Below are 27,509 nucleotides of genomic sequence, written 5' to 3' on the forward strand. Positions count from 1 at the left end.
TAAACAAAATGTGGTCCTGACAGGTTGCATCGGCTCGATAGATCATCCTTTTACGTGACGATGCTTGCAGATCCGGTGTGGGTTTTAAAAGCTCCAGATCATGTAGGCGTTTTTGTTTTCTGTCTTTCTTTATGGAACCAAATGGTTTCAAAAGCCAATGTTCTTCATTGTTTTTCTTTTGCTAAAATGTGCATTTTAAACGCTCAAGGAGACATAACATGGCCAGTTGTACTTTGGACCATGCTGTGTCTGGGTATTTGGACAGTATTGAGCTGTGTGCACTCGAACCCGCTTATCTTTTTGTCTGCAAGAGTCCGTTGACCTGCGGGTCACCAGGCTGTAGCATTAAATTGTGTGTGTTCGCTTTTTTCATTGTAGTTAGAGTGTAGAAATGTGAACAGCGAGAGTACATAAGCCCTGTTATCTCAAACAGCTGTCAGTCCTGAGTGCACACACTTGGCTCACTTGTTCTCCATCACCCAGGACAATCATGTTGCGCTTGGCGGCCCTTGGGCTCCTCCTCGCTTTGGCGGTGACTTTAAGCAGCTCTGCTGTTGTCCTGGAAAATGGCCTGCCGAACCTTTGGTCGCAAACCGCCGGCCAAGTGATTGAACTACCTATGCAAGATGGGATTCTGACTCCCAATCCTTGGAATTACCTAAACCGCCAGAGTTTATATCGTCTGGTGATTGCAGGTACAGACCCTTACCTGACCTACATGGGGACAACCCAGACTGAGAATCCCTTTTGGGGGCTGGCACTGCAGCTTGGATGGATGCAATCTTCAGGTAACACAGCCTTTTGTTGTTTTTGTTTTTTTGAGATTGTGTTTTTATTATTTACCAAACATCCCCAAACACTGGGAAATGACATAGTGTAAATCTGCTGCTTCTGCAGGTCGCCTTGCCGACCCGTCTGGTTCAACAACCTGCGGTCTACAAACAGGAGACGCCATGTGTATTTCACCCGAGAGTTTTTGGGGCTGTAAGTGTAACAAACCAAATCTGAACACAAAGCACTCACAGAAATCACTACACATCTCTGTATGTTTTTTTTTGTTTTTTTTCCAGGTATGAACTACTTCACCTCAGCGTTGCCCTTCCTGTCTGCTGCACAGCAGGGTTTCCTGGGAGAAAACATTCAGGTTGTAGTTTGTTTGTTTTTTTTGTCACCATAAAAGACGCAACCTGAATATTGATAGTGGTGGATACAATGATTCTTGTTATGTTTCCAGATCAAGCTGCAGGTGCCTGCAGGTGTAGAGGGCTTTTGTACGACCTACACCGAATGTTCAGCTAGCTACTCTGATGCCATGACCAAGTGGGATGCTTTTTTCCAGGTATTAAAATGACGCTGGAAATGCAGCCAGTGTCGTTTATGTACCTTTTTCTACCAACACTTTCCTTTTACTAAGCTCTCCAATAATATGCAGTATTATGCGAAGACACATTTTTTTTTATGTAACCTTTGTTATCTTACCTTGCTTGTGGAGGGTAAGGCAGTCTTCCCATTAGTTTGAATGACACAGTATGGCAATAACATTTCCATTTCAAAAATCTCTTTTTTTAAATTGGCACAATGTTACATTCAAATGTTTTTAGCTATAAGTTTAAATTATCAGTAAGTAAGATTAATCAAAAATAACAGAAACAAATGCTTGAAATAAATCACTCTGTGCGACATGAATGTGTATTGTGAGCATTTCTCGCTTTTTTTATTTGAGTGACCTAAACACTTTCCATATTTGATGATGTTCCAAGTTATTGAGCTGTACGTCTATGACTTTAATGATCAACATGCGTCTTTTAAGGCTCTTAAGCCAACATCTGAGTCTACTCTACCTGACAACGAGAAGAAAGACTCCATCCTTGGTGTCTACTGGGTGGCTCAAATGGCTACAACTTATGCCTCTTCTACATGCAACGTCAAGTAATCCATCCGTCCGTGAATTTGAATGTTGGCCTTACCATAGAATTTGCATGTTACATGATGTAGTGGATGGTCAAAATCTTATATTTCCAAATATTTTTTTGTGTCATCTCCTGGCTTTTGTTCCTTCAGGAAGAGCCACTACTCCGCTGAGGAGCAGTCATTTGCAGACAGCTGGTTGGACTCTGCAGAGTATGTTGCCGCAGCTCATTTCCACTCCAACCTGGAAAAGTCTGTGCTGTTCCTGAATCCTCTGCCGGGCCGAATTTTACGGGTACTTATATCGTCACTGACGTGTTTATTTTAATATCTCTATTTCACTGAATATTCGTCTATTATTTTTTTACTCCTGCATGTAGGCGGGGGATGTAGCCCCAAACATTGACGATCTGACTCAAGAGGAGAACAACTCATTGAAAATTTTCTCCTGGATGAAAAGCATCAATACCATTCTTGGTAGGACACACAGTCACAAACAAAATGGAAAATGTCTTCAGTTTGGATCACTAAGTCTCAAAGGTTGATAATGATCTTCTCTTCTGTCAGGCGGCTCAATGGTTCGCATGTGGAAAGGGGCGATGTGTTCAGTGACTACTAGAGAAAAAGGCAAAGAGCTGTTGGAGCAACTGCTAACAAATCCCAGCTTCCCCACAGGCTCTTTCCTGTCCTTCATCACAGAGATGACTACCGCCTGCTGAGATGAACACAAAAATACAAAATCAGAAACACTGTGACATCAATATGATCATAGTCCCTTTAGCGCCTAAAATATTGTTGGTTTTTTTTCATGAAATTAGGAGGAAAACCTTCACTACAGGTTGTTGATCTGCTCTGGATCAGAGCAGATGTTCTTCATGTAACTCTTGTCAATTTATGTAAACCCATAAAACATAAACAAATGAATACTCTGTCTTCATTTGATTATATTGGAGTGTTGTCTAGAGAGTCAATATTAGAAAGTGATGTCCTGGTTAATGCCGAAAAATAAATGTAATTTAATTTATTTATATGTAGGGCTGATTCACAACACATTGTCTCAAGGCACTTTAAGAAAATTATTTTTCTAACCTACATGTTCACAAAAAAGGACAGTTTTGAAGTGTAGATTAACCTTTTTTTGTGTTGCAATTGTCATGAGATTTTACATGCAATGCAGCCATATTGGATTTTAGGGCAACAGTCGTAATTTCTAAACGTTGTACTTTCTAATGTGCTGCTTATTTTAAATGTTTTGAAAACCACTGATAATACAGAGATTTTCAGTAGCTCATTACTGACCTCTAGTGGTCATGTAAAAAATAACATGTATCTCTTCAAGTAAGATTATGTGAATTTTAGGGAAAGTTTTAAGTATTAGTTCTCTATTGTTTCACTGGTTTGGTGCTGTTGTAGTTGTTGAGTGATAGTGATTTTGATTTTAAAATTTTTTTAATATTTATATACACATATAAATATATTCATACAGAAAGAAATCCTTCATTTATGTCTGTAAAAACACTTCTAACAGGAGTTATGGATAAATCTTTATTCAGACACAATTTGAACAATTTAGATTAACAAAATGCTGCACAAAATTTCATTTAGTGAAATTATTATACAATAAAACACATTGACTTATTTAAAAAAAAAAAAACAGATTTTATTAACGATTAGGAAATCTTTCGTTGTTATAAACATACTACTTCTATGCTACAGTTTGATTGTCCGTGGAAAGCAGTATCAAAAACAAACACGCGACAACGAGACACAAATACAATATTTAATTTTTTACTATTTTTTCTTCCTTTTGTGGTGCTTACTGGACAGACTTACTTTTAGACAAGCATTAGCTTTGTCACCAGTTTAGCTCAGTATACAAACAAAAGCACGGCTGAAGAGTTTTAAACGTTTACTGAAGCATCTCAAGTACAACTAGAGCAAATGTTGTTATTTTAAACTGACAGAAATGCATTACGAAGACTTTGATATATTTCTACCTGGGCACTGAAGTACTTTTTATTTTTTTGAGAGCCTGAGGTTAAGGTTTATATTTCCACATTGGTTAATTTAAAGCAGTGGCATCAGTAAAGTAAAAAACAATCCAGGAAAAGGATATAAAACTATAATAAACTTTTTAAAGGTGTAACATCTTACGTGACTGTTCACACACAGACATGTAGCTAAACAAGAAGACTGTGTTTAATAAGCAAAATATTCTTGATAGTTTCTCTGTCCACACATCCCTTCAAACTCAGCCTGTGGTTAGGATGTTTGAAGGTTTTTCAAATAAATCCATCTTTTATTTTATCTTGGCATCGTCTCAGATAATATAATATTAACAATGATGGAAATCTGAGTCCATTTATTTAGCAGGAGAGGAAATCCCACATCAAAGTAAATCAAGTAATCCACAGAAGTGGGTAAGAACTACTGTAGTTGTTTACTTGAGTAACTTTTTGGACAACAATTACTTCTAGGAGCAGTTTTACTATGCCACATTTTACTTCTGCTTAAATAATGCTAATAGGAAGTGTCACTACTCTTACTTGAGTAAAATTTCTGGATACTCTACCCAGCGTGAGTAACTTCACAGAATGAAGAACAAACATATGTCAACCAAAAATATTTGAGACACAGAGACAAACCTAGGGTTTATGTCGGAGTGATACCTCTTGTTTGTACAATAGCTTTGTTGTTTTAACGTTATTTTCCGTCTGCAGAGCCTTTGTGCCATTTGTAGGTCAAAAAAGATACAGTAAACACTATTGTCACTAGAAGTACTTACATATATATACATTTTGTACTGTAAACATTAGCTTAATAAGTTTTATATTTTTTTAAAAATTATTTGGAAATGTGTTTCTTTTGTCGTAATTTGTCATGATCAGTTACTCATACGTAAGTAGCCGTGTTACCAAATACTTACATGAGTAATTTTCTTGGAGAACTACTTTTCATTTTTACTTGCGCTTAAAAAAAATATTAAAGAGGAAGATCTGTGATGTTGTGGGCCTGACTCCCTGATTATTATATTTTTTTAAAATCTGGTACACTGTCTGAACTGAAGCAACCATTGTCTGTAGCTGCCTTAGGTTTTCTAAGTGCAAAATAATACAAATAAAACTAACAACAGATATACCAATTATTGTGGCACCAATGGTTGTGTCAACAAGGATGATTTTTTAATGTCTTTTTTTCCTGACTGAATATATTCAAAGTCAAGATTTTTCTTTTCCAAACTTCCAGCATGAGTTTCTACTTCTGCTAAAAAAAAAGAAGATAAATCTGTAGATATGAATAATTTCTATTCATCTTTGCCTGAGGGTTTTGTTTTGCAAGCTGCATATTTCAGCAGCTTTTGCTCCTTTTAACCAAGAAGTCTTGCCTAAATCTCAGTTGCTGTGAGAGTTTATAATGAAGAACACATTTTTTCAGAACTAGAGTTTAGTTTGCCGTAGCGTTAATTAAAGAGGCGTCATCTTTGGGCTTAACAGAATCCAGCATTAAGTGTAAAATTAAACGATTTGACAGAGTGAAGCTTTAGCTTAGTGATGACACAGCTGATGAGTTATATTTACAATTTGTTTGTCTTTATTCATTCATGCTTTGGACGTAATCTAAGCAAAGGTTATTTTTTGTAAATTAAGAAAATGGTATAATTTATCTGTAAAAGATGACGCAGTTGTGCCATAAATAGTACTTTGTTGAGATGGGAACAGTAACAGTTTGGGAATCCGTGATTTAGAGTAAATGAGGTCACTGACAGCATGACTTAGCGATTATCAGCAACATATAAATAATTATAAAGAAAGGTGAAATCATCTGTTTGCCAAGCACCAGAAATAACACTAACTCAAAGGATACAGAAGACAGACGTGGATTAAAAAAAACAACAACAAAAAAAAAAAAAACGATAGTCGAAGCGCTTCCAATCCGTTCATTTCCTCTCGGCTCTGGATGTAAATTTGCGAGGTTTGACACCACCCGGTGAAAAACTGGGAAGACCAGTGCAGAGTCTTCCCAGATATAAGCCAGGAATGTCACTGCAGAGTCTAAACATCGGAGCGGAGCTGGAGGGAGCACTTTAAACAGAAATCAGTCAAACTAACTCAGCTTGCTCCCGGCTGGAGACCGCAGAGCAGCAGAGGAAAAGAAGTGATACGCCACCTTCTAAACACTTATCACGCATGTCCTAAGTAAACCGAACAACAACAGCGGGTTATTGGTTCTGCCTTGGCTCCTTGACGTCCACTGGGTGTTGAGGTAGAGATGTGCTTGAGCGGTAGACCTGCTGTTCGCTGACCTGCGGTCGAGGTTGCACGCTGATGACATGTGCATCTGTTGAGTGTTGCTCGGCTACATGAGAGGTAAAAGGTTTTGTCTTCTTAAACAGGAAGCTGCTAATGTACTGGAATGTGTGCATGTGGGGGTATTTTGAGAGCCGTTTGCGATCTCTGTGTGGGTTTTTAAATTCTGTCCAGGAAATTTGCTCCACATGTGTGGTTCTACCAAACTGCAAAAGGTATGTACAAATACTTATTGTGTACCATGCCCGGCAAAAAAAATGGGATAAAAGTTTCCACATCAGGCTAAAGTAATGGCCTCATTTAAAGTCTTTTTTTTTTTTTTTTGATTGGCCGACACAAAGTAGTGCAAAGGAAAAGCAAATGTGTTTTGTTTTTTTTTCCAAATAAAAGTTTGTATTGTGCGGAATGCATTTGTATTAGCGAACCCCTTTACTTTGACATTACTAAATAAAACACAGTGCAGCAGATTCTCCTTCAAAAGTCAGCTACCTTTTAAATATCAATAAGGTCAAGATAGAAAAAAGATCACAAAAACATAACCAGTCGGCAACGGCGGTGCTGAGGGCGAGAATGTTACGTTTGTTGATAGAAAAGCCACCAGAAGATGCCACAGATGACTGGTGTCATCTAAAGACTTGAGTTTGGACTTTGTGCTAACCAAAGAGTGAAAAGAGTCAAACTAAAGTTTGGATTTGGGGCATGCCACACTTTTCAAGGTTTTCTGAAGGGGTAGCAATGCTTTTCCATGGTGCTGTGTGTATGTGAATAATCCCATGGTTCCTATTATGCTTCTATGTGAGCCGAGGCCTTGTCTTTTAACAGGTCCAGACACAGGTGACAGCTCCAGCTCCCTGGAAAGACACAGTGAAAAATCACCTCGCCTCTCTCTTTCCATATATAGCCTTATCCTGAAGCCTCTCTCAAACATAAAGTACATAACCTAAAAAGTTTTGAGTCCACTGATGTCTTTGGTGTAAAAAAAAAAGAAAACCTTCAAAAACAGGCTCTCACCTTCAGGAGGCTGGGTCATCGGAGGCTTCAGACAGTACATGTGATATCCCCGATCGCAGTCATCGCAGAACAGCAACTGGTCCTGAACGGAAACACACACACACACACACTCGACATTGTGAGAAGAAAGAGATTTTCGGCGACGGTTCCCGACACGACGAGCCTTAGCGTGACGATGCTCACGTCGTTCTCGGAGGTTCCGCACAGACTGCAGGACTTGCACTCGATGCACTGCCACTGATACGTCCTGACCGCCTGCATCATGTTCTCTGTGAACTGCAGACATGTGGGGTGACCTTTGAAGGGGCAGCGAGGTAAAAAAAAAACAAAAAACAAAAACACACACAAGGAAAGACATTATTGGACATATTTTACGAGAAGTTTCCACCGCAAGTGATGTTTATCCTCTAGTTTATAAAAATACTTTCTGTCGTTCGGGTTTTTGAAGTCATTTACAAATTAATACAACTCTCATTTCACCTGTGCGAACATGTCTATGCACCCTTGTGTAAGTAATTTGTGTAAAGCATCCCTACAATCACAATTGACTGTATCGGTATTGTATTCAGGTGATCATCAAATTTAGTGTATTGCATGATCAAAAAGGCTTTTTTAATTTTTTTAGCTGACCACATCTCTTTCTGCAGGCTTGAGAAGGCTTAATACAAATAATTTTTTATGTCAAAAAAACAAAAACGTTTCCCATTATTTTACAATAACGTACCCCCGTCCATCTACTTTGCTTATTATTTAACTGTTTGTATTGGTTCATCACATAAAATCTTAACAAAATAAATTGATGTTTGTGGTTCTAACTTGACTAAACACGAAGATATAATTGTGGTCTTCCAGCCAAAATGAAAACATCCACGTCAGAGGAACACAGGCAACGTCACGCTTGGCTCGCTGTTCTCCTGTCCTGACAAAGCTTGTTCGCTCAAATGCACTTTTCTCCGCCTTCTCCCTGCAGGTGATCTGAGATATGATTTGCAGGGATGAACAAAGCTGAGGGAGGCGGGATGTGATGCGGAAGGAAGAGACGCAGACAACTGCGGCATCATGATGCACGAAGCTGAAGAAAACAAACAGTGACGGCATGTCATCTAAAAGCAGAAATCCTCACGGAGGGATGGAGCCAGACGAGGCAAGCAGAACTGAACCAAGCAGCCGATATTAAAAGACGGGGAATATCGGTTTTTCAGCTGTTCAGTCTCACTTATTGAGGTCGTTGATAACCCACAAAAATAGAAACGCTTGTTTTGTGGCAACTTTGAAATTGACCTTGATCGGCACTTTTCTTCATATTTAATCTGTCATATTCCCAAAAGACTTGCGGCTACAGCTACGGCTAAAGATTATTCTACAGGTTGTGGACTCAATGTGGCTAAATACAAATGCACAAACAACTAATAATACATTACATCACTTCCTCTACCTGTATTTGTCTATAACAAGAAACCTCCACAACGGTACGTCGTACGTCGACATCCAAGCCGAGCTTAATGAGTGCTAAAACATTTAAGGTGGGTAAACAGTGTGGGCTTTTCTAAAGGTCTGAAAACCTCTTTAAAGTTCAGACTTTGTAAAAATCTATGATAAATCTTTACATTTTTCATAAATCTTTTGAATCTTTTGTAGTGTAACTTTAAATTGTTCCACACACACAAAAAAATTTGGATTTGCTATTTTAGTAGCAAAAATAATTAATCCAATCTGTCATCTACACCCATTTGTCCTTGCATGGTCCCAGGGGGCTGGTACCCGTTTCCAGCAGCCATTGGGTCAAGAGGCGGGGTGCACTCTGGACAGGTTTCCATTCTGTCACAGGGAAACACAGAGACACAAAGGACAAGCAACCATGCACACACACACACACACACTCATACCTAAAGGCAATTTAGAGTAATCAATTAACCTAACTTTCTCTGGACAGTGGGAGGAAGCTGGAGTACTGGAGACACTCCACACATGCATGGTGGAGACGTTAATCCAGGTTTTATCGTTAATCCAGGTATTAAGATAATTCATTGTTAATGTTGTTAACTTCTGTGTAAAACTTTGGTTCTCTTACATAGTTCTCCCGTTTTCCTTTTACTGTCACAATTATTCCAAAAGCTGGATCCAAACCAACCTGGCTCAAGATGCAGAAAAAAAATTGCCCTCATTGTTAAAATGCGATTAACCACATTTTTTTTATTTGCCACATCCAGACCTAATTATTGCCAGATCTCTAGAGTCGAGAAATTACTTAAATAGAAGCTGTCTGACAACAGTAAGTAGGCAAAAAGAGCAGTAGGCTCTTTTTGCCTACTGCTCTTTTTGCCTACAGTAAGTAGGCAAAAAGAACATTGTGCTGTAGCAGGAAGCTACAGCACAATGTTCTTTACAAACCGGTAAACAAACCGGTCAGCGCCATTTCTTACCACTCGTCTTAACAGAAATGCCAGAGCTCATTTAAATTGGTTGGGGATTTTTTTTCGAACATAGAGCCAATTTCAATCAGCTCTACCAATTTTGATGAGAAGATTGATCAAATGCCCAGCCAAGACGAAAAAAAAGCCAAGTGTTTTAGTCGTAAAGCAGTCATTGCTGTAGCAGCAATGACTGCTACAGCACAGTCATTGTCTCTAGCAGGAAGCTACAGCACAATGACTTGTTTCGAGCGAAAATTCCTCTGAACCGGCGTAAATCCGCATATAAAAAGAATCATCATTAGAAGATCGCATTTTGCGTTTACTCTGGTGATGTTTTTTCTAGTATTAAAATGTATTCGACACTGAAACATTCACAATTTTCACAAAATCTGTGAGGAGGCAAATACTTTAAAGCGTCACATCGGTTGCGCTCATCAACTCATCTCAAATTCTAACGGTTCTGGCACCGTCTGGGGTTCGCTTGTTTTTGTTGTCTTTGCGACAAACTCACCAGAGCGACCGCAGTCGGAGCAGGACACCAGCTCCTCCGCCTGCCCCGTTTTCCTGTTGGCGTCCTGGTCCCCCAAGCAGAAGTCACAGTAATCGTTGGGAATGATGGTTCCATCAGAGCCCTTCTGAGCTGCCCAGAGGAACAAGAAAACATCATAAAGGAATATTTTTGATAGAGACCGCCATAACGAAGTCAGCTGCGAGAGCTGCGTCTCACGTTTGTGGTTGTCCGAACTGTGAGGCGACGACGGAGCCGTCTCCGCGTCCTTCTCCTCTTCGCCTTCCTCCTCGGCCAGGTGAGTGTGGGTGTAGTGGTAGCTCAGGCCCGGACGGTTCTTGTAGCGCTTCCCACAGACTGCGGATGAAACGTGACGCGTCCGTTAGCACAAATCACCAGCTGAGGGCCGAGAAAGAGGATGTAAAAACAAAGCAACAGCAAAAAAAAAAAAAAAAAGCAAAGAGCAAACCGAAAAGTTAAAAACTACCTTTGGATGTACTGGTAGATTAGTTCTGTTTATTGTTTTATGAATATGAGCACGAAAGCATGAAGTCGTTATGTTTTTTTTTTTTTTACTGGCATCCAATTGTGCTGAACCCATTAATCAAAAGTAAAACATAAACAATAATGGAATCATTTCCATGCCAAAAATATTGAAAGCTTGCCGGATTGCCTTGAATTCCTAAACTAGCACAATGATCCTGAATTAATTTCAATTTTCAAACGGGTATTTGGTGTGGCGTAGAAAAGCATAAAGGAGTTTCATCTCATCAAATCAAACCATCACACCTCCACCACCGTGCTTAACAATTGCAACGTGGTGTGTGTGAAGCAGGTAATTCTGTATAAGCTGTAGTTTTCCTCCATCCCCCCCCAAAAAAACAAAAAAACAACATATTTCTTGATTTGAAAGCACAATTCAACTTTCATAAAGTTCACAAAGCAGTAAATAATTTGCACCCAGTGGAAACACTTCCTCGGCGGCTTTAGAGAAACCGACGCAGCATGCATCTGTCGGTGAAGTCACACCAGAACTTGCGACCGGTAGCGACAGGAGCTCATGGCAAAGCGTTAGTGTCATGCAGCGAATCCACAAGGAGAAGCCCAAGCACACAGCATCAGAAGCTTTCTCTCAGACATTCCTGCGCTGTTAGCGAAAAGGCTGACCACCGCGATATAGCATGGAGCTGGGAGAGAGAAAAGTTCAAATTCAGATACCTTCTTCAGCCTTTTTTGAGTTATGCTTTTGTTTGTACCTATCTGGAACAGAGGAGACACAGAAGCAAACCATGACGGAAAGAGAATGAAACAAAAAAATGGAAATGAAACCGATTGGCATGAGTTTCAGTCCACAAACAACCCGACTCCTACGGTGGGGGAGAAGGGTGAGATTTCGTCCAGGTACAAAAAGGGGGGCATGCTGGTCAATTCTGCATAAACATCAGAGTCCCTTTACATGCTTATTTTAGGAACAGGAGAAAAAAGGAGGGATGACATTAAGAGACTTGAGAGGCTACATCTGCTCTTCATCAACATGTATTTTCTCTTTGAACAGACATTTTAGATATTTTTTTTTTGTCATGGGAACTTCTGCAGGAAGGGGGTTGGGAGGTGTAATAACAGCAGGATGACAGGGCAAATGATAAACTGAGGAGACATGTTTTGCGTCTCCTTACTGTCACAGATGTAAGGTTTATCCAGGTCTTCTGCATTAACAGATTCTGTCCTTCTGCGAGTCGATCCTCTGCTCTGCAAGGAAACAACAAACGTTAATCACACGTGCGACCTTGTTACGCTTACAGGTTAAAGCAAAGATTACAGCAGTTTAGTTCATGTTACTGCTCTCATTCATAGAACTAAATGTAATACATTTATATTATTTCAGGCTTTTATTGATTTATTTCCACCTTTCTCCCACGCATTGTCAAAACAATACAGAATAGCAGCAACCTGTGTCTCTGCAGCTGCATATTGGACTTTCTTAATAGCTTTGGTTAAAAATGAAAAGGAACCAGTTAATGTTTTTAAAATACAAATGTAATAACAAATATAGGCTTTTAACCATTTTTCAAAATGTCCCTGCACTGAATTTGTGCAGAATTTTCACAACGAATCTCACTAAGAGTACCAGCAATATGTTTTTAATCATTAAATCGGAATTTATGTGGTGCTTTTTAGTATAAACATGTATATCCTCTCTAATGTTTATCATTTTAAATAATAAAAATATAAAATAAAATGCTGGTTATATAAAAATAAGAAATTTCCTAAAGCAGATATTTGTCTGACAAGTTTTTTCTTTTGTTTTTTTTTCATGAGACATTTTGCAACTCCAAACGAGTTTCATTTGGCTGTCCTGAGAGCAAAATGGCTCTTCAGGTTGTAAAGGTGGCAGACAAATGGCAAAGAACAAACCAGTCGGCGCCTTTTCTTACCACTCGTCTTAACAGAAATGCCAGAGCTCATTTAAATTGGTTGGGGGTTTTTTTTCGAACATAGAGCCAATTTCAATCAGCTCTACCAATTCTGATAAGAAGAGTGATCAAATGCCCAGCCAAGACGAAAAAAAAAGCCAAGTGTTTTAGTCGTAATGAAAAAAAAAAGCACGTGAATATGTAAGCAAGGTAACTGAATGACATATTTTTGGCTTTTGTTACCCACTTTGCCTCTATTCCTGTTCTTTTTCTTTGGCGTGTCTCCTTCAAACTCTTCATCTTCGTGGAAACTGTCCCCGTTTTCCTCTGCTTCCAGAACTCTCTACAAAAAAAAAAAAAGAGCAAACACACCCCTAGTAGGTTCAAATAAAACAAGACAAGGAAAAACAAGCTAAAACTAAAAATACAGCACAGAGGTTTGTGTAGACTTTAACACACATCATGGTTGCAAGGCACTATTTTTTTTTCCATGTTTTTAATGGGTTTTACAGAGTTTGTCATGCAGGAAGAGCCAGAAACGTTACTTTTACAACTGACAGTCATTCGTCAGGCACATAAACCAGTCAGATGCTACAAAGGTGAGAAAGAAAGTCATTCACTTTCAACGCTGGGTTGGTTTAAAGTTACCTGTATTTCCAGAAGCGTCTCGTCATCTTTACTGATGTTTTTTTTCTCCAAGGCGTTGTCCCCCCTCAACAGCGCCTCCAAGGCGGTGGCCTCCCCGGGAGGCCCCTCGCGTTTGGGCGCCTGATCAGCTTCTGTGGCGGAAGGGTAAAGGGACGAAGAGCAACAGAAAGAAAGGATTTGGTTTCAGTATGTGCTTCCGTATGTCACAAAACTCTGTTGGTACCCCGTTTGTGTTACACGGTAAGCCAGCGCAACTGTTCCTCCGATATCAAAATGTAAACTCAGTTCCAGTTGCACTTCAAAGACAAGGTAAGAGGAACATCATCAGCCCTGTCACTCCATACTTATTCGTTTCTGTGAAGGTGGATTTGTGAAAGCCCAAACTCACTACATCACTCCTCTTTGAACTTTAAAAGCGGAATGAAAATAGGATGAAAGCGGAGATGTGTGTTTAAAGTTTCCTCGTGTTTAGCATGCGATACGCCCAAACCTTTAGTCTTTTCGGTATCCGAAGACTTCAGAGAAAGACTTGCAGGGCATTTTCTTTATCTGCTAACCCCCACCTCACCTCCAGCAGCAGCACAAACATATCTAACCTTTATTGCTTTTCACCTGTGGGAACAAATACCTCGAGTCTTATGTCTTATGTTTTCCTCTATCGTCAACCCCTTAACGTTGAGCTCTGGTTAGAGCTGGGGTCAGGGAAGGTCATGTGAAGGCTTGTGGAGATTCAAGCTTCACTCAGAATCCATCAATTTATTTAGAATTGCTTTGGTAGTTCAAGTTTTATTTAATACACTAGATCGAGCTAACTTTTGCAAAAACTATATATATTTTTTTCCTTAATCAGGGCTGGGCTCAGAAGAGACTCATTCAGAATATCTCCAAAGGTAGAGACTTTTCTATCAGCAAAGATATGAAAGATCCACCACATTGCTTTGTTGCAAAGCAAAACTTTTGTTGCAAGTTCTACAGGGAGTGCTGTTTTTTCTTTTCTTTTATTATTATTATCTTCTGTTGCAACAATTTCCACTGTTTTGAAATTCCCCTGAACAAACTTGCTCTGTCAGTCGGGCCAGTTGTATTTCCCTGCTCATGTGTTGGAGACACCAACTCTTCACTGTCTGCACATGCAAAAAGTTGTGATCATGCACTCCCTTCCTCATGCCGCCCTGGGCATCCGCTCATGTTACATATCAAAAACTGGCTCTGGCAGCGAACAGAATCGTTAAGCTTAATATTTAGGATTTCTCCCATACAACTAATTATTCTCAGTGTGCTGCTATAGTCTCGTGCATTTTCTTGAGCCTGAAAACAGAAAATTGGTTCCAGACTCTTTTAGATGAGCTCCGATAACACAGAGCAGCAAATGTACATAAAGAAGAACTGAGAAATCACCATTATACATTCATTCCTGACAACCCTTTATCCAGAAGGCATTACAGAAACGAAGCATTTGATAAAACTCTGAAGGAACAAATTCACATTCCTCTGTCATGGTATCATATATATTTCACCCGACCTGCACAATGATATCCTGCAAATGCTTTCCAGCTTTAATAGTTAAACAACCAGTATTGCTTTTTCATCTTTTGGCATTAAAGGTTGGTTGGTTGTAGCTCTGGGGAGTTTCTTATACTTTTTTGTTTTTTTTTTTCAACAAAGAAGGACTCCCTTTTCTGCCTCGTGAAGAAAAAAAAATCATTCTTTGCAGAACGCTCTGGAGTATTACATTGCATCTGGAGGACACAGAAGAGGGAACAATAGTGGCAGAGAGCGGAAACAAAGAATCGCCTTCATTCCTCCTCTTATCGGGTTCCCTGGTATTCCACTTCTAATATCCCCCCCACCCCCCAAAAGACAAAGCGCTGTGTGCACGAAGGGATGAGAACTGACAAAATAAAGCATGTACTGCCGTCTCATAAGGCTAAGCTGCATTTTAATGCCTCATGGACAAATGATTATAGAGGCCCAGTGAGGGTGCTCCTGTGCTGGAGTTGGGGGGGAGCAGGAGTCATGTGTGGGGGTGTATATGAGTGTGTATGCGTGTGTGTGTGTGTGTGTGTGTGTGTGTGTGTGGGCGTGTGCGTGTGTGTGTGTGTGTGTGTATGCGTGTGCGTGTGTGTGTGTCTACAGCTACAGAACAGTGAGAGGGGGCATTGATTCGAAGGAGAAAAAAAAAGAACCTGGAGACCTGGTGAGAGAGAGGCTAACCAGAGCCAGATGGCCTGATAGCAAGAATTAATAAAACAAGCAGAGTGCAGGAAACACAGCAGCACCAGGAAAAACGTCAAAGTGGAAGCTGCATGTAAAAATAACTCAAATCAAAATGGGACAACAGAGTCGCTACTTCGCAGTGTTCTGGGTTTCAATTGAGCGTCTGTGTGTAAATCTGCCAGGCTGCGTTGTTGTTTGAATTACCTAGCCGGAGCTCACACAGGCGGAGCTGGGGATCCAGGGGTGGGTGGAGTCGCCTCTTTTTCCTCCAGCAACGAGCCGGGTACGTATACATCTGCCCCGCCGCCTGGCCTGGACCAGGAAAAAAGGACAAAACACACACAGCCATACACTCGTTAATGCAGGCACTGTGGAGGAATTTTGAACAACCTCTGCCAACATTTTAACAATTTATGCACCGAGTCCAAGCAAAACAGACACACGGAAAAACACTTAGAGTCCTCGTCCCCCCTTTCACCCCTTCATCTCCTCCGTTTATCCCCCCCAGCACTTATTGTGTCCAGATTTCAGTAATGTTTAGTGCAGTGGTCAACATCTTGAGAAAAATCCTGACCCCAGTCAGATGCCATTAAATTTTTTTTTGTCTTATTTTAGATTTTTCCGGTTGGTTTCAGAATTTCCAGTTTGCATCCTAGTGGGGCAGAAACCCGTATTCTAAAGCAAAGGAATGACAATTTGAAATCTGACTTTACTCTAGTAAATTTTATCATTTCTCTGCCTTTAATCCTCATCCTCCCCCTCCCCCTCCTCCCATTATCTTGGGAGAAAACAGAGAAGAAGGGAGAGGGAGTGGGAGGTGTAGAGGGGGTTCAGTTATGTCCACATGAGCAAAGATAGAAAAAAAATATTTAAAAATCAAGAGAAAGGAGGTGGAGGCATCAACCCAGAATAAATGCATATATTGCGAGTTAGGTCTGCCACAAAGTATAGGGTGGGGCCTGAAGGGCTTTGCATACAAGATGGAGCGCGGGCTATTTATGTCCAGATCTCAGCAAGGAGCAGATTGTTCCCTTTGGCTGCACAGAGGACCCACATGTGCATGGCCAATTCTGAACACTTGATTCAGGATAAATCATTGATGGACACCTCATCATGAGATACACATATTAAAGTTTTTTTTTTTTCTTTTATCACAAATATCTATTAGCTAAGCATTGTAGGTAATGCGCTAACATGCTTCCCTGGGTTGATCTAAGCCTGGAAGCAGAATCAGAGTATTGACAAAATACACCCACTAGTTTGTATCTTGCAAATTTTTCTGAGTTGACTCCTCATTTTCGCTCTGCTACTCCGCTTACCGTAAGTCACGCAGTCACTACATGTAGACGTGCGTATGCGCAGAAGACAACTTGCTGAATGTCAGAACGACCATCAGGGTGGCAAAGAAATGGAATTCAAGATTCTTTGGTCTAATTACTTCAGCTATTCCTGACCTTCTAGGATTTCAAACTACGTAAATCTTTGCTTTTACAGGGAAAAAGAAAAACACAAATAGAGTGAGCAAGTAGCTGGCGTGGACAGAAGTCAGAGAAGAATGAGCAGACTGGTTCTACCGGGAAGCACGGATGGGCTACAGCAGCAGAAGACCCCGCTAAGAGCCGCTCCAGTCAGTGAGAACAGGTAAGTGAGGCTGCAGTTCACAGGCTCAACAGAATTTAAGAATAACATATGGGAAACTGAAATTCAAATAATCTTAGCCTAGGTGTGCTTTTATTTCTAGATCAGCGTTCAGACGTCTGAGACAAGTGCTTCAGTTGGAGGATACTTGTAATACCCCCCAAAACTAAGACAACCACACAAAGCACTCGCTGCAGCAGTCACCTGCTTTCATGCACCTGGCGTTGCTAAAATGAATTAAAGATTTAGAACAAAACCTGAAACTGCTTTCCTAATTTTCTGCAGTGGCAAAGCTGTGCCACAGGGCTTGCGAGTTAGCACAAACAACTCTTTTTACTTTTGTAGTGACATCTATGTTACCATCTCCCCAAAATGATATGTTTTTTTGTCGGTTTTTTTTGCTGACTTTTTTGTAGTTTCTTTTGGAGGTCTATCTGCTGAACTATCTCAAAAGACAGCCGTCTTCTTCCTGTTCCAGTAGCATATTTCAGGTCAAATCAGGTAAAAAATGAAATACAGATATTTTCAAGCGGGTTGCAAAATGTAGCCAGATGCGATTCTGCAGGGGGGAGAAACTGAGATTCTTTTTTTTTCTTCCAGGACCAGGCAGGTTTCTTGGCCCTTGCAGAGTTTCTTACCTGGTCGGCGGTGGCGCTTTTCCATCCAGATGTAGCAGTTGTTCTGTGCCACACCAGTTTGCGAGTCCAAGAAGGGCATTCGCACGCTGCGCTCAGCACAGAGGCGGGCATTGTAGCTGCGACAGTGTTCAATGGCCTCTTTATAGAACTGGTCACCCAGCCTGAATCCAGGAAATCGTGAAAACAAGAACGCAGATATAGTCAAACAACAATGCGAGTATACAGTTGCGGAGCCAGCCGAGAACACAGCAAAATGCATCAGGCTCATTTACATTTCGTTCTACAACAATTACCCCATTCACTCAACATCTGCGCTGCATTAAGAAGATGTTTATTTGATGAAAAAAACACTTACCCGCAACTTTATAGTCTTATTTGTGCTATCAATCACAGCAGTATAAAGCATGCTTCTGTGATTTCCACTTCTCCTTTGTGATGACATGCTGTTGTTATTACATTCATAACATGCAAAAGCTTCTTTCAGAAAGGCAACGCCACGTGCTGCTGGGCTGATTTTCCCAAATCACCTTAGACTCAAAACAATTTTAAGACTTATGCCCAAAATATTTCTCTTACAGGGTTAAATCAAATCAGTGAGTCACTTTGTTTAGACTTCAAAAAAAAAAAGATGGCAAAAAAAATCACGCTTGTAGCCCGTCTGACTGCATTGTTCAAATTTACAGAGCCTTGCAAAAAGTAATTGTCACCCCTTTCCTAATCTAGAACCAACCAAAGACTCTGGAGGAGCTGCAGAGATCCACAAATGAGGTGGGTGGATCTGCGGACAAGAGAAATATTTGTCAAAAGGAAAAGCCTTCCAGAAGGAACACGGCAAACACGTTGAACACGATGCTCTGATCAGAGAATAAATTCATCATATAGGCCTACAGTCAAAAAAACAGTGCTGCAGGAGCAAAATATTAGCGTAGTAAAAAAAATTTTAGTAGCAAGACCTGTATTTTTATTGCTTTATTTGGGAAAATGGGTGGATTTCTCCCACAGATTTCTTGCGGGTTTTTTTCTTCTTTGTCATCCAACTGTAGCTTTGATATCAGGCAGAGACAAAATACAAGAAACCCACAAAACCAAGGTTTCAAATCTAACTTGGTCCTTTGTGAAAACACAATTGCCTCCTTGTTAAATCAGGAATTAACTGTGATCGGCAACATTTCTTTTGTTCAGTTTCACAAGCCACACACGGGCGTGATTGCTGCCAGACCTGTAGCATAAAAATAGGTGTAAATCCTGTCTGACGACATGAAGTAGAGTGAAAGATCTCAAAGAACATAATAGCACAAACTAAAGAAATTCAAGGGTTGAGTCAAACAAAAACAGTCTGCAAAAGATTAAATTGTCATTTTTAAGGTTTTGGGACTCCAGAAAAAAGCAGCGTTGGTCGTTATCTACACATGGAACAGGATGGAGCAAGAGGGAACGTTTCCAGGTGTGAGCACTCTACAAAAATAACTTCAAAATAGTGCAAAAATAAATCAACATCGACTCAGGAGGTCACAAAATAATCCCGGAAACCACCAAAGTACTGCCTCAGTTAAGGTTGATGTTTGACAATAAGAAACACTGGACAAAAAAATGGCATCCAGCACATACTTACTAAGTGCAAATCATAAAACACATCGTGATAATTCCCAAGCTGTTTTGGAAAATATTTTGCGGACTGGCTTAGATTCTTCCGGACATGAATGCGTTTCCAATTATTGATAAAGCCGTTACGTTTTCTCTCTTTCAAAGAAAAAAATATCCAGAAAAGTGATAAAATACAGCTTTGTTGCTCTATTGTGGGGCTTCACAGTGGTGCAGTTGGTAGAGCTGTTGCCTTGCAGCAAGAAGGTTCTGGGTCTGCATGGAGTTTGCATGTTCTCCCTGTGCATGTGTGAGTTTTCTCCAGGTACTCCGGTTTCCTCCCACAAAAACATGACTGTCAGGTTAATTGGCCTCTCCAAATAGCCCCTAGGTGTGTGTGTGTGTGTGTATGTGTGTGTGTGTGTGCGTGCGTGCGTGCGTGCGTGCGTGCGTGCGTGTGTGTGTGTGTGTGTTTGTTTGTCCTGTGTGTCTCTGTGTTGCCCTGTGACAGACTGGTGACCTGTCCAGGGTGTACCCCACTTCTCGCCCGGAAAGTTAGGTGGAGATAGGCACCAGCAACCCTCCCGACCTCACTAAGGGACAAGGGTGTAAAAAAATGGATGGATGCTTTATTGTAGAAAGTTTTTACAAAGAAAACCTTTGCAGAATCCCAGTGGTAGGGGTTAGCAACGGGCCACCATATTTTCGAGATAAAAAATATTCAAAGTTGACAGGAAATGTGAAAATATCACTAGGTAATTATGTGTTATTGGAAGACATTACCAATACCTAAACACCAACTATGATGTTTTAGAGAAAAGCAAACATTAAAAAAACCTAAATAAATAAACAAGCAATGCTTAGCCTGGTGGGGGCGCAAGTAAAGCCTGGTGGCCCGCCAGGCTTATAATACACTGGGGGAAACCCTGCAGTTTATATTGTAGCACAGTAAAATACAAAAAAGGATCAAAGTGTTTTGCAAGCAAGGCAATGTGTAAGGCAAGAAAAGACGAAGATAAATAAGTTTCGCTTCAGGTCTTTAAGTCTATGTACTGTAGAGTCTGGACTTAAAAGATTTAGAGTGAAGGCATTAGAACTGACAATTAGACACGAGCAGAGAAGAGAAAAGCACATAAGAAAGATGAACCAAGCAAAGCTGTCAAAATGAAACACCGGTGGGCCCGTCAGTTTGAAAATCCTGCTGAGAAACGGTCTTCGTGCCGACTCAGCCTCATTCGCCGAGGTTTCAGGGATAGAACAATTAAAGATAGAGAAACGACACCAAGATCAGCACCTTCTGCAAACTGTGTGACGTGAGAAATACACAAAGGAGACTTTGCTGTTGATGTCACGCTGAAGATTTTCTCTGCTTGACATTGTTTAAGCCAGCAGATGCAGCCCTGCGAGAGTTTAGTGTATCCAGTCTGTCAGGGCTGTGTTTGGTTTTCGGTTTACAGAGTGCACACACGTCAGTCTGCTTGACCGTCACCGGCGCAGACGAGGAGTCTGGGAATACTCCCGAACAGATATGCACAAAATGGCACAATGGGCAAAAACAAGAACATTAGCCCTAATGAAGAGAAATGCGCAGTATGTGGAGATGACAGAGGAAAGAAAGTTGGCTGTTGAATCGAATATCTCCCTGTGATTGCGTTGTATTGGTATGAAGCTGATTTATAGCGCAGTTGGTGGAAATATTTCGGACATATTTTCTCGCAAAGACCCTAGAGATGGGATCTGTTGTAAATTGGCTCTTTTAAAAACAAACTGAATTTAAATGATTGAATTAAGATGACGGAGAAAGAGGTTTTGAGGGGTGGGGGGATAAAAACATATTACTGATGTAAATATTTATGTACAGAAGAAGCTAAACAAAAAAAGGATTACATAAGGGCGTAGCCATAAGGAGGAAAGAAGGGAACGCTCGTAAAATTATGCATGAGACATCTGGAGGGCAGACTAATGTCCCTCTTATCAGTTTTCCTTTTTTTTTCCAATGCAAATTACAGCTCAGCATTTGCTACAAATGACAACAAAATGGGTTGAACTCAATCAGAAATATTTTTTTAATCTATCTTTCGGAAACTGGATGAATGAGGATTACAATGGAATGAGTATTTGGGGAAAATACATAGGAAGTATTATTAAAATGTGACTAAAAACAGAAACCACAGAAATCACTTATTTTCCAAACTTACTTTCTACTGGAATACTGTGCTGTAGGCCACGGCTGTGAATCATTTGCTTGGCCCAAAGATATTTTGGTCCTGATATATTATTAGTAATGGTATTAATTACATAACACGACAATTACTTCGACTGTTATTTGAAAAGAAAAGACCCTTTTGGGGGACATTTTCTCTGTTGACATCCTTGATTAATTAATTGTATTGCAGTCGCATAGCATCGCACTGACATTAAAAAAAAAAAAGATTTGAATGCCAAAAGCATTCACAGACCAATCATTTTTTCTTTAATGATTGGTTTGTGTTTTTATTTTTTTAAATTAGAAAATGCAAGCATTTATATTAAGCATTCCTGAAGACCGTTTAAGCAACATGACAAGTAGAGCCATAATAGAATCCAAATGGTAACAGTTCTCATTTTTCTACAAACAAATTGTACAGCCGCATATTTTCACTGAGGGAAAATATTTTATGAAGCTGGAATTACAATACAAATGCACATTCACAGCATGGTCTGGAGCATCCTTCTCCATCTCGCTGGGAAGTCAATTTGCATATCTTGGGTGTCCTTCAGTCTTCTGTGATTCTAGCAGTTCAAAGATTGGACAAGTTTGATCCCCTTCATATTATTCAATACACTTAAACTGCTGCTCTTTGAAGAAAAGCCACTCAAAATGCCAGAGAACTAGATGAGTTTAACTCAAGCTACAATATGTCTGTTCCCAGTTTATGAATTTTTGAGAGAGGCGACTGTAAATAAGAGAAACCCAAAGCTGCTAGTTGCTCAACCTCATGTGGTTTTTGGCAATAGATGCATGTGGAAGTTGCTGGCAGACGTTTTGGGTCATACAGACCTACAGAAACGAGGAATGCAGCTGGTGTTTTGCCAACACGTGTTTATACAGTACGAGAGCAGCAGTCACAGTGCAGATCTTCAGAAGAGACTTCCTGTCACATAACTCACATTCCCAGAGGTTAAGACGTTATATCAGCCGTCACTATTTGTTGCCTGAACTGAAATGTGTGTGTGTGGAACCTGCAGGCATTTCTCCTCATCTCTCTCTTCCCATCTTCTTCATCACTCTCTGGCTGGATGTTTCTGTCCTGATTTCAACAGCCTGACTGTCTGTGCAGTCTTCCCGGGGGAGAATCAATGTAGATTCTTACATAAGTGAGCGGCTGTGCATTTGTCTGTGAGGTGTTTTCAAAACTTGAGCGTAAAACATATGGAAAACCATTTTAGTCACTAATCGCACGTTGTCCCACGCCACCTGGCGTCTGACAAACCGCAATAAAATAGCCATATATGGTTCGCTTAGTAGATAGTTAATACGTGGCAACAGATGTTTTCAAAAATGCCATTTGGACTCAATTAAACACCTGGTTTAACCAGCGCCTGGCGATGAATTAGTCATTTCATCCTCTAACTATGACGGCCAGTAGGTGTGAACAGCTCTCATCCAATGAGTAAAAAGTGAAGTTAAATCTTCCAGACCAGGGGAAAACCATATGTCCATTACATACATACATTGTATGTCAATGTGTGTAATTGATATACATTTATGAGGTCAATTTTAGTTAGAGATGTATTAGGAATTCACTTCCTCGCAAGCATACGTACAGTCAAAACACGGGGAATTTGAATGAGACCACACGGGTATCATGTATGCCTCGGGTGGATACAAAAGAACCCTTGAGAGTATTAAATTACTGTTAATTTGTTGCTCCCCAATTTTCAAAAAAGGACTTTTGGGGAAAATAAACGTGCATGAAAAATGTAAGGGTGCTACATTGAACTGTAAGTTTTAATACTGCACAGAGATCTGGAGTCTGATAGATAAAGGTCATTTTTAGACAATCAAATTGCAAAGCGTGACCTGAGTGTAAGCCAGATGCACATGGCTATGCAAAGGAAAGACAGAGAGTTGATAACAAGGAATGTTATTTGTCACCAGATTAGACAGTAACAATGTGTTCCTGTGTTAGTTTATAGACAAAAACATAATTTTCGGAATCAAGGGCCAAACATAAAATATGACAAAACTGTAATAAATATTAAGGCCAGCATTGTAGCACATTCATTTTAACTAATTTATTATACAGATTTTAGCATGTTAAAAAATGTTAACGCAATTAATCTGATTTTTCTTTTTTTTTTTTTTGGCTTTTCAGAATTCCCAAGCCGGAACCTTTGTATTCACATGTTTCCAATAAATCCAGTTTAATTTTGGTCCAACATCAGTGTCCGACCTTACGAATGTACTCCTGAAAAAAACAAAAACATCAAGCAGTTTAAGTCTCAAATTGCAGGTTGATACATTAAAACCCCATGAATTAGGTATAGGACAAGTAAAATATGTTTGGGAACGTTGTAGACATACAGAAACATGAGCAGCATGTGACCCTGAATAAGTGCGAAACCTCAGGGGAATCAGAGGGCAGACGCTACATATGGGCAATTAAAGCTGTGGAAATTTTTGGAGTCTGAAGACTGGGCGAAGCAGAGCCGGAGGGGGGGGACTATGGGGAAGTGAGGGAGGAGGAAGAGCTGATAAGGTAGAATGGCAGAGGGGTGTGGGGGTGGACGGGGTCTGACATGACCTGGGGCACACGTGTTCCCTTTCAAACCATGTCACACTCATTCCTTCTCAAATGCATAGATATGTCTATGCATGAATGCATTCATTCTTTTTACGCCACACACTGGGAATGAAAGGGAAGAAAAAGTGAAGACGGAGGAAGGAAAGAAGATACGGAGGAGCTGAAGATGAGGGGGGTTGGGACCTAGATTGAGATGATTTTGCTGCAACATCCATCCATCCATTTTCTTCCGCTTCATCCGGAACATATGATGAAGCATATGATGAACCAAACATTTATGTTGCTGCAACATATAAAAATAAATAAATAAATTTAAAAAATGCTCCCACAGAAATGAATAAAATTGTATAAGATGATAAGGTGATGAAAATCGAGCTGTTTCAACGTGCAGAACAGGAAAAAAAAAATCTATCCGTACCACCAAAAACTCTTCCTGTGAGCGTTTAGGATAGACAAAAGCCAGGGTTCAATCCTGTACTCTGGGTGCGTTATGAATGTATGCATTACGGCCTAAATGCAGCCAGACACACTCACCCCCCACCCACCCTCCCCTAAACCACTTTCATCACTCACTCCCCCTTCTACAAACCGTGAGGGGGAGGGGCGACACATGTAAACAACAAATACAACCCCAATACGTGAACCCTTCGCTCCACTCGCATCAAGCTGTTTCAAATCTCAGCCCACGTCTTCCCAATCCTCACGGAAAAGCCAGCAAGCCCCCCTTCCTACCTGAGCTCTTTGTTACGTTATAAATCCAAACCTGACCGCGGGATGTCGGCAGGGCATGCAATATGCACATCTCTGCATATAAATTACGGTGCTTATTTAAATACTTCTCATGTCAGCTCCTCATTAAACCCCAACCCTGCACTGCCTCTCCAGGTTTCCATTACAAAGGCGTCTTTGTACCTGCTTTTTTTTTCTTTTTTTTTTAAATACCCCACAAGACAATGTGTATGGCTAACCACGACTGAGAAGGCCAGGCAGACATAGTGACTGTCAGGCTCTGATAGTTTTAATGAATCTATCAGAGAATAGCAGGGCAGATTATTATTTTAAAGCAGGCAGCCTGGTTGTCTGCTTAAAACCAAAGTTGAGCAGATCACTCCTCATATATTTTTCAAAAATACATCACGCATGGTTTGCAATGCACAGTGCCCCCCCCCCCTCCTTTTTTTTTCTTCCAGAAATCACATGTGGGTCCAATTCACGTGAAAAGCAGATGGATCTCCCTCTCTCAGACCCCCTTATGACTCTCCTTTTCTTACCCAATACCTTTCTCCTGACAGATGGACTCAGGAAAAAATACTGGGACACTCTTAATCTGCTGCTCTACATACACAAAAGCTATAAACTGTCAACATCCTAATCTGCTTTGATGGAATACAAGCATTGTCTTTTACCCTGGCAAGTGCGGGGATTACAGTATTTTGTGTTATAGAAAAAAATAAATGAACAAAAACACAGAACGTGTGCATCAAGAGAAGGGATCCGTTATTGAATGGTGTAGCAACACAGAACGGAATTCAAAATGTAGTGACTTAATTTCAGCTGCAGGATAAATTGATAAGCCTAACTAGAACTTTTTATGGACACTGCAGATAGTCATTACTGTAGGAACTTGCACCCTTCTGGCTATTGATGATTATACTATAAACTACTGAAAACACTCTTACAAAAGGACTTTCTGTGGAAACTATTTGGCAAAGTTGCCAGAAGCTGACCACAAACACCCCAACAACTTTTGGTATATAAGAGTTTTAATCTGCTACTTTTCTAACTTCCTGAACAGCTAGCTGTGCAGCAGCAGTAAAATTAGTGTAGACCTGGAATAACAAGAAATGTAATTTTATTTTTGTCATTAAGTATACAGATAAGGCTAAAGTTATCACACCTACGACAGAATTATTTTGAAGTAGTTTTTAATTCAACCTAGAAGTTTGCTTCTGTCAGGAAATCACACAAACGATAAGAAGCTAATATATAGGAGTGTAGATTTGGAAAACAACAACAACAAAAATAGGCATCTTTATTGGCATTACAACAATTAATGCAATTAATTGATGGCACGGTTTTCTGCATCTGTGGTGATGCGCCCCGACATCTTTGAGTCTGGAAGACCTCCGTGCCCTAATCTTTAGCTCCCTCCGCTGATTCTCAAACAACACTATTTGGGAATCTTCTCGACCAAATGTGTCCATCAGGAGAAGGGTCCCAATAAATTTCCAAGGCAATAGATGTACCAGGAAGCGCAGTGAAGACACGTCATGGTCAAGAACTGGAAATTACTCCAGAAAAGGCAATTCCAATTTATAAATGTCTAATTATAATTCCATGTAGTATGTTGAACGTAAAAACAACCCTGCACACCACTAAAAGAACACCATACCAATACTGAAGAAGCGTGGAGGTGGTGGCGGCATCATGCTTGAACATTTGTCACGACGGAAATGATAAGCAGTTCCAAAGGCCAGCCAGAGTTGGCACTAAACATTTAAGCTTCTGCCTAGAAAATGAAGGAACCTGATCCTTCAGCCAGAAAGTAACTCAACACATCCAAATCAGAAAAAGAATGGCTTCTTTAGAAGAGGAGTAAAGTGGGGACTGTGCACAGGAAATACTCTCAAAATGCTACAGTTTTAGTTTATCTTATTTATATCTGATTTTTTCCCCCCCACATCACAAGCAGGTGGGCGCAGACTTATTTTCCCTTTAAGGATGAGCTGAAGTTTGCACCAGTGCAAGTTTTGCATTACTTGCATGACAGTTCCTATGCAAATGTAACTCGTGTCGTTTCTCCAATGCAAAGTTGTGCCCGTGCCGCCTTCATAAAGTGGGGAACTTCCTACCAAGTGCACGATTCCGATTGCATATTGTGCATGCTTTTTATTTTACCGGGGCTGCACAGCCATGCAAGAGGGAAGGAGACCTGAAAACATCTGAAGCCGTTCAAGTGCTCGAGAAGCCTGATCTGTATTTATGAGCTGCACAATATGAAGAAATCATCGCTATCCTCCGTTTAGTCTGTGACAATGATAATGAGGTCCTGAAACATATAAATAAATACTACTTACGATTTTAATGGATTATGAATGACAGTCGCCATCTTTCGCTCTGCAAGGCTGTAATGTAATATTCCAAATCTCTGTGCAGTTTCGGACCGTCATGAAAAAAAAAAAAAAAGTAGAAAAAAAAAAATACAACAGCCAATGCTGTCCTGTCTACTGTGCTCCGTGCCAATACAACCCCAGCATGAAGACATTGGGCGTGGCTTCACAGAAGTATGTCAACAGACCCCACACGGGACTCATCCTGTGAAACAAAGTTGATTAATATGTATTTAAATTAACCCAAAACCTTCGAACCAATATGAGTAATTAACATTGTGGGCTTTCCTTTATGGCTTTGTTGGATCGTCTAATCCCTTAATGGTTC

At 40.3% G+C, this 27,509-nt stretch overlaps 2 protein-coding genes across 5 annotated transcripts; one reads left to right on the forward strand and one right to left on the reverse strand.

Moving 5' to 3' along the window:
• Positions 1–379: 379 nt before the first annotated feature.
• leg1.1 (liver-enriched gene 1, tandem duplicate 1) lies at positions 380–2,832 on the forward strand. The gene is made up of 8 exons (XM_008398419.1): positions 380–788; positions 898–984; positions 1,071–1,144; positions 1,235–1,339; positions 1,811–1,929; positions 2,062–2,203; positions 2,289–2,385; positions 2,476–2,832. The coding sequence occupies exons 1-8, from the start codon at positions 491–493 to the stop codon at positions 2,625–2,627; spliced, it is 1,074 nt and encodes a 357-aa protein (XP_008396641.1). The 5' UTR covers positions 380–490; the 3' UTR covers positions 2,628–2,832.
• dpf3 (double PHD fingers 3) lies at positions 2,708–27,302 on the reverse strand. 4 transcript variants are annotated; one of them, XM_008398423.2, is made up of 12 exons: positions 27,149–27,302; positions 17,704–17,864; positions 15,632–15,739; positions 13,211–13,341; positions 12,810–12,905; positions 11,825–11,897; positions 11,367–11,408; positions 10,368–10,505; positions 10,152–10,280; positions 7,410–7,522; positions 7,227–7,308; positions 2,708–7,066 (listed from the first exon to the last, which is right to left on the reverse strand). In XM_008398423.2, the coding sequence occupies exons 1-12, from the start codon at positions 27,178–27,180 to the stop codon at positions 6,999–7,001; spliced, it is 1,173 nt and encodes a 390-aa protein (XP_008396645.1). In that variant the 5' UTR covers positions 27,181–27,302; the 3' UTR covers positions 2,708–6,998. The 4 variants fall into 4 exon arrangements, with proteins under 4 accessions (XP_008396645.1, XP_008396646.1, XP_008396643.1 ...); XM_008398424.2 differs by lacking the exon at positions 11,367–11,408 and having other exon boundaries at positions 27,149–27,300; XM_008398421.2 differs by lacking the exon at positions 27,149–27,302 and having other exon boundaries at positions 17,704–19,578.
• Positions 27,303–27,509: the final 207 nt, after the last annotated feature.

Source organism: Poecilia reticulata, linkage group LG21 (assembly GCF_000633615.1).
Source record: "Poecilia reticulata strain Guanapo linkage group LG21, Guppy_female_1.0+MT, whole genome shotgun sequence".
Lineage (NCBI taxonomy): Eukaryota > Metazoa > Chordata > Actinopteri > Cyprinodontiformes > Poeciliidae > Poecilia > Poecilia reticulata.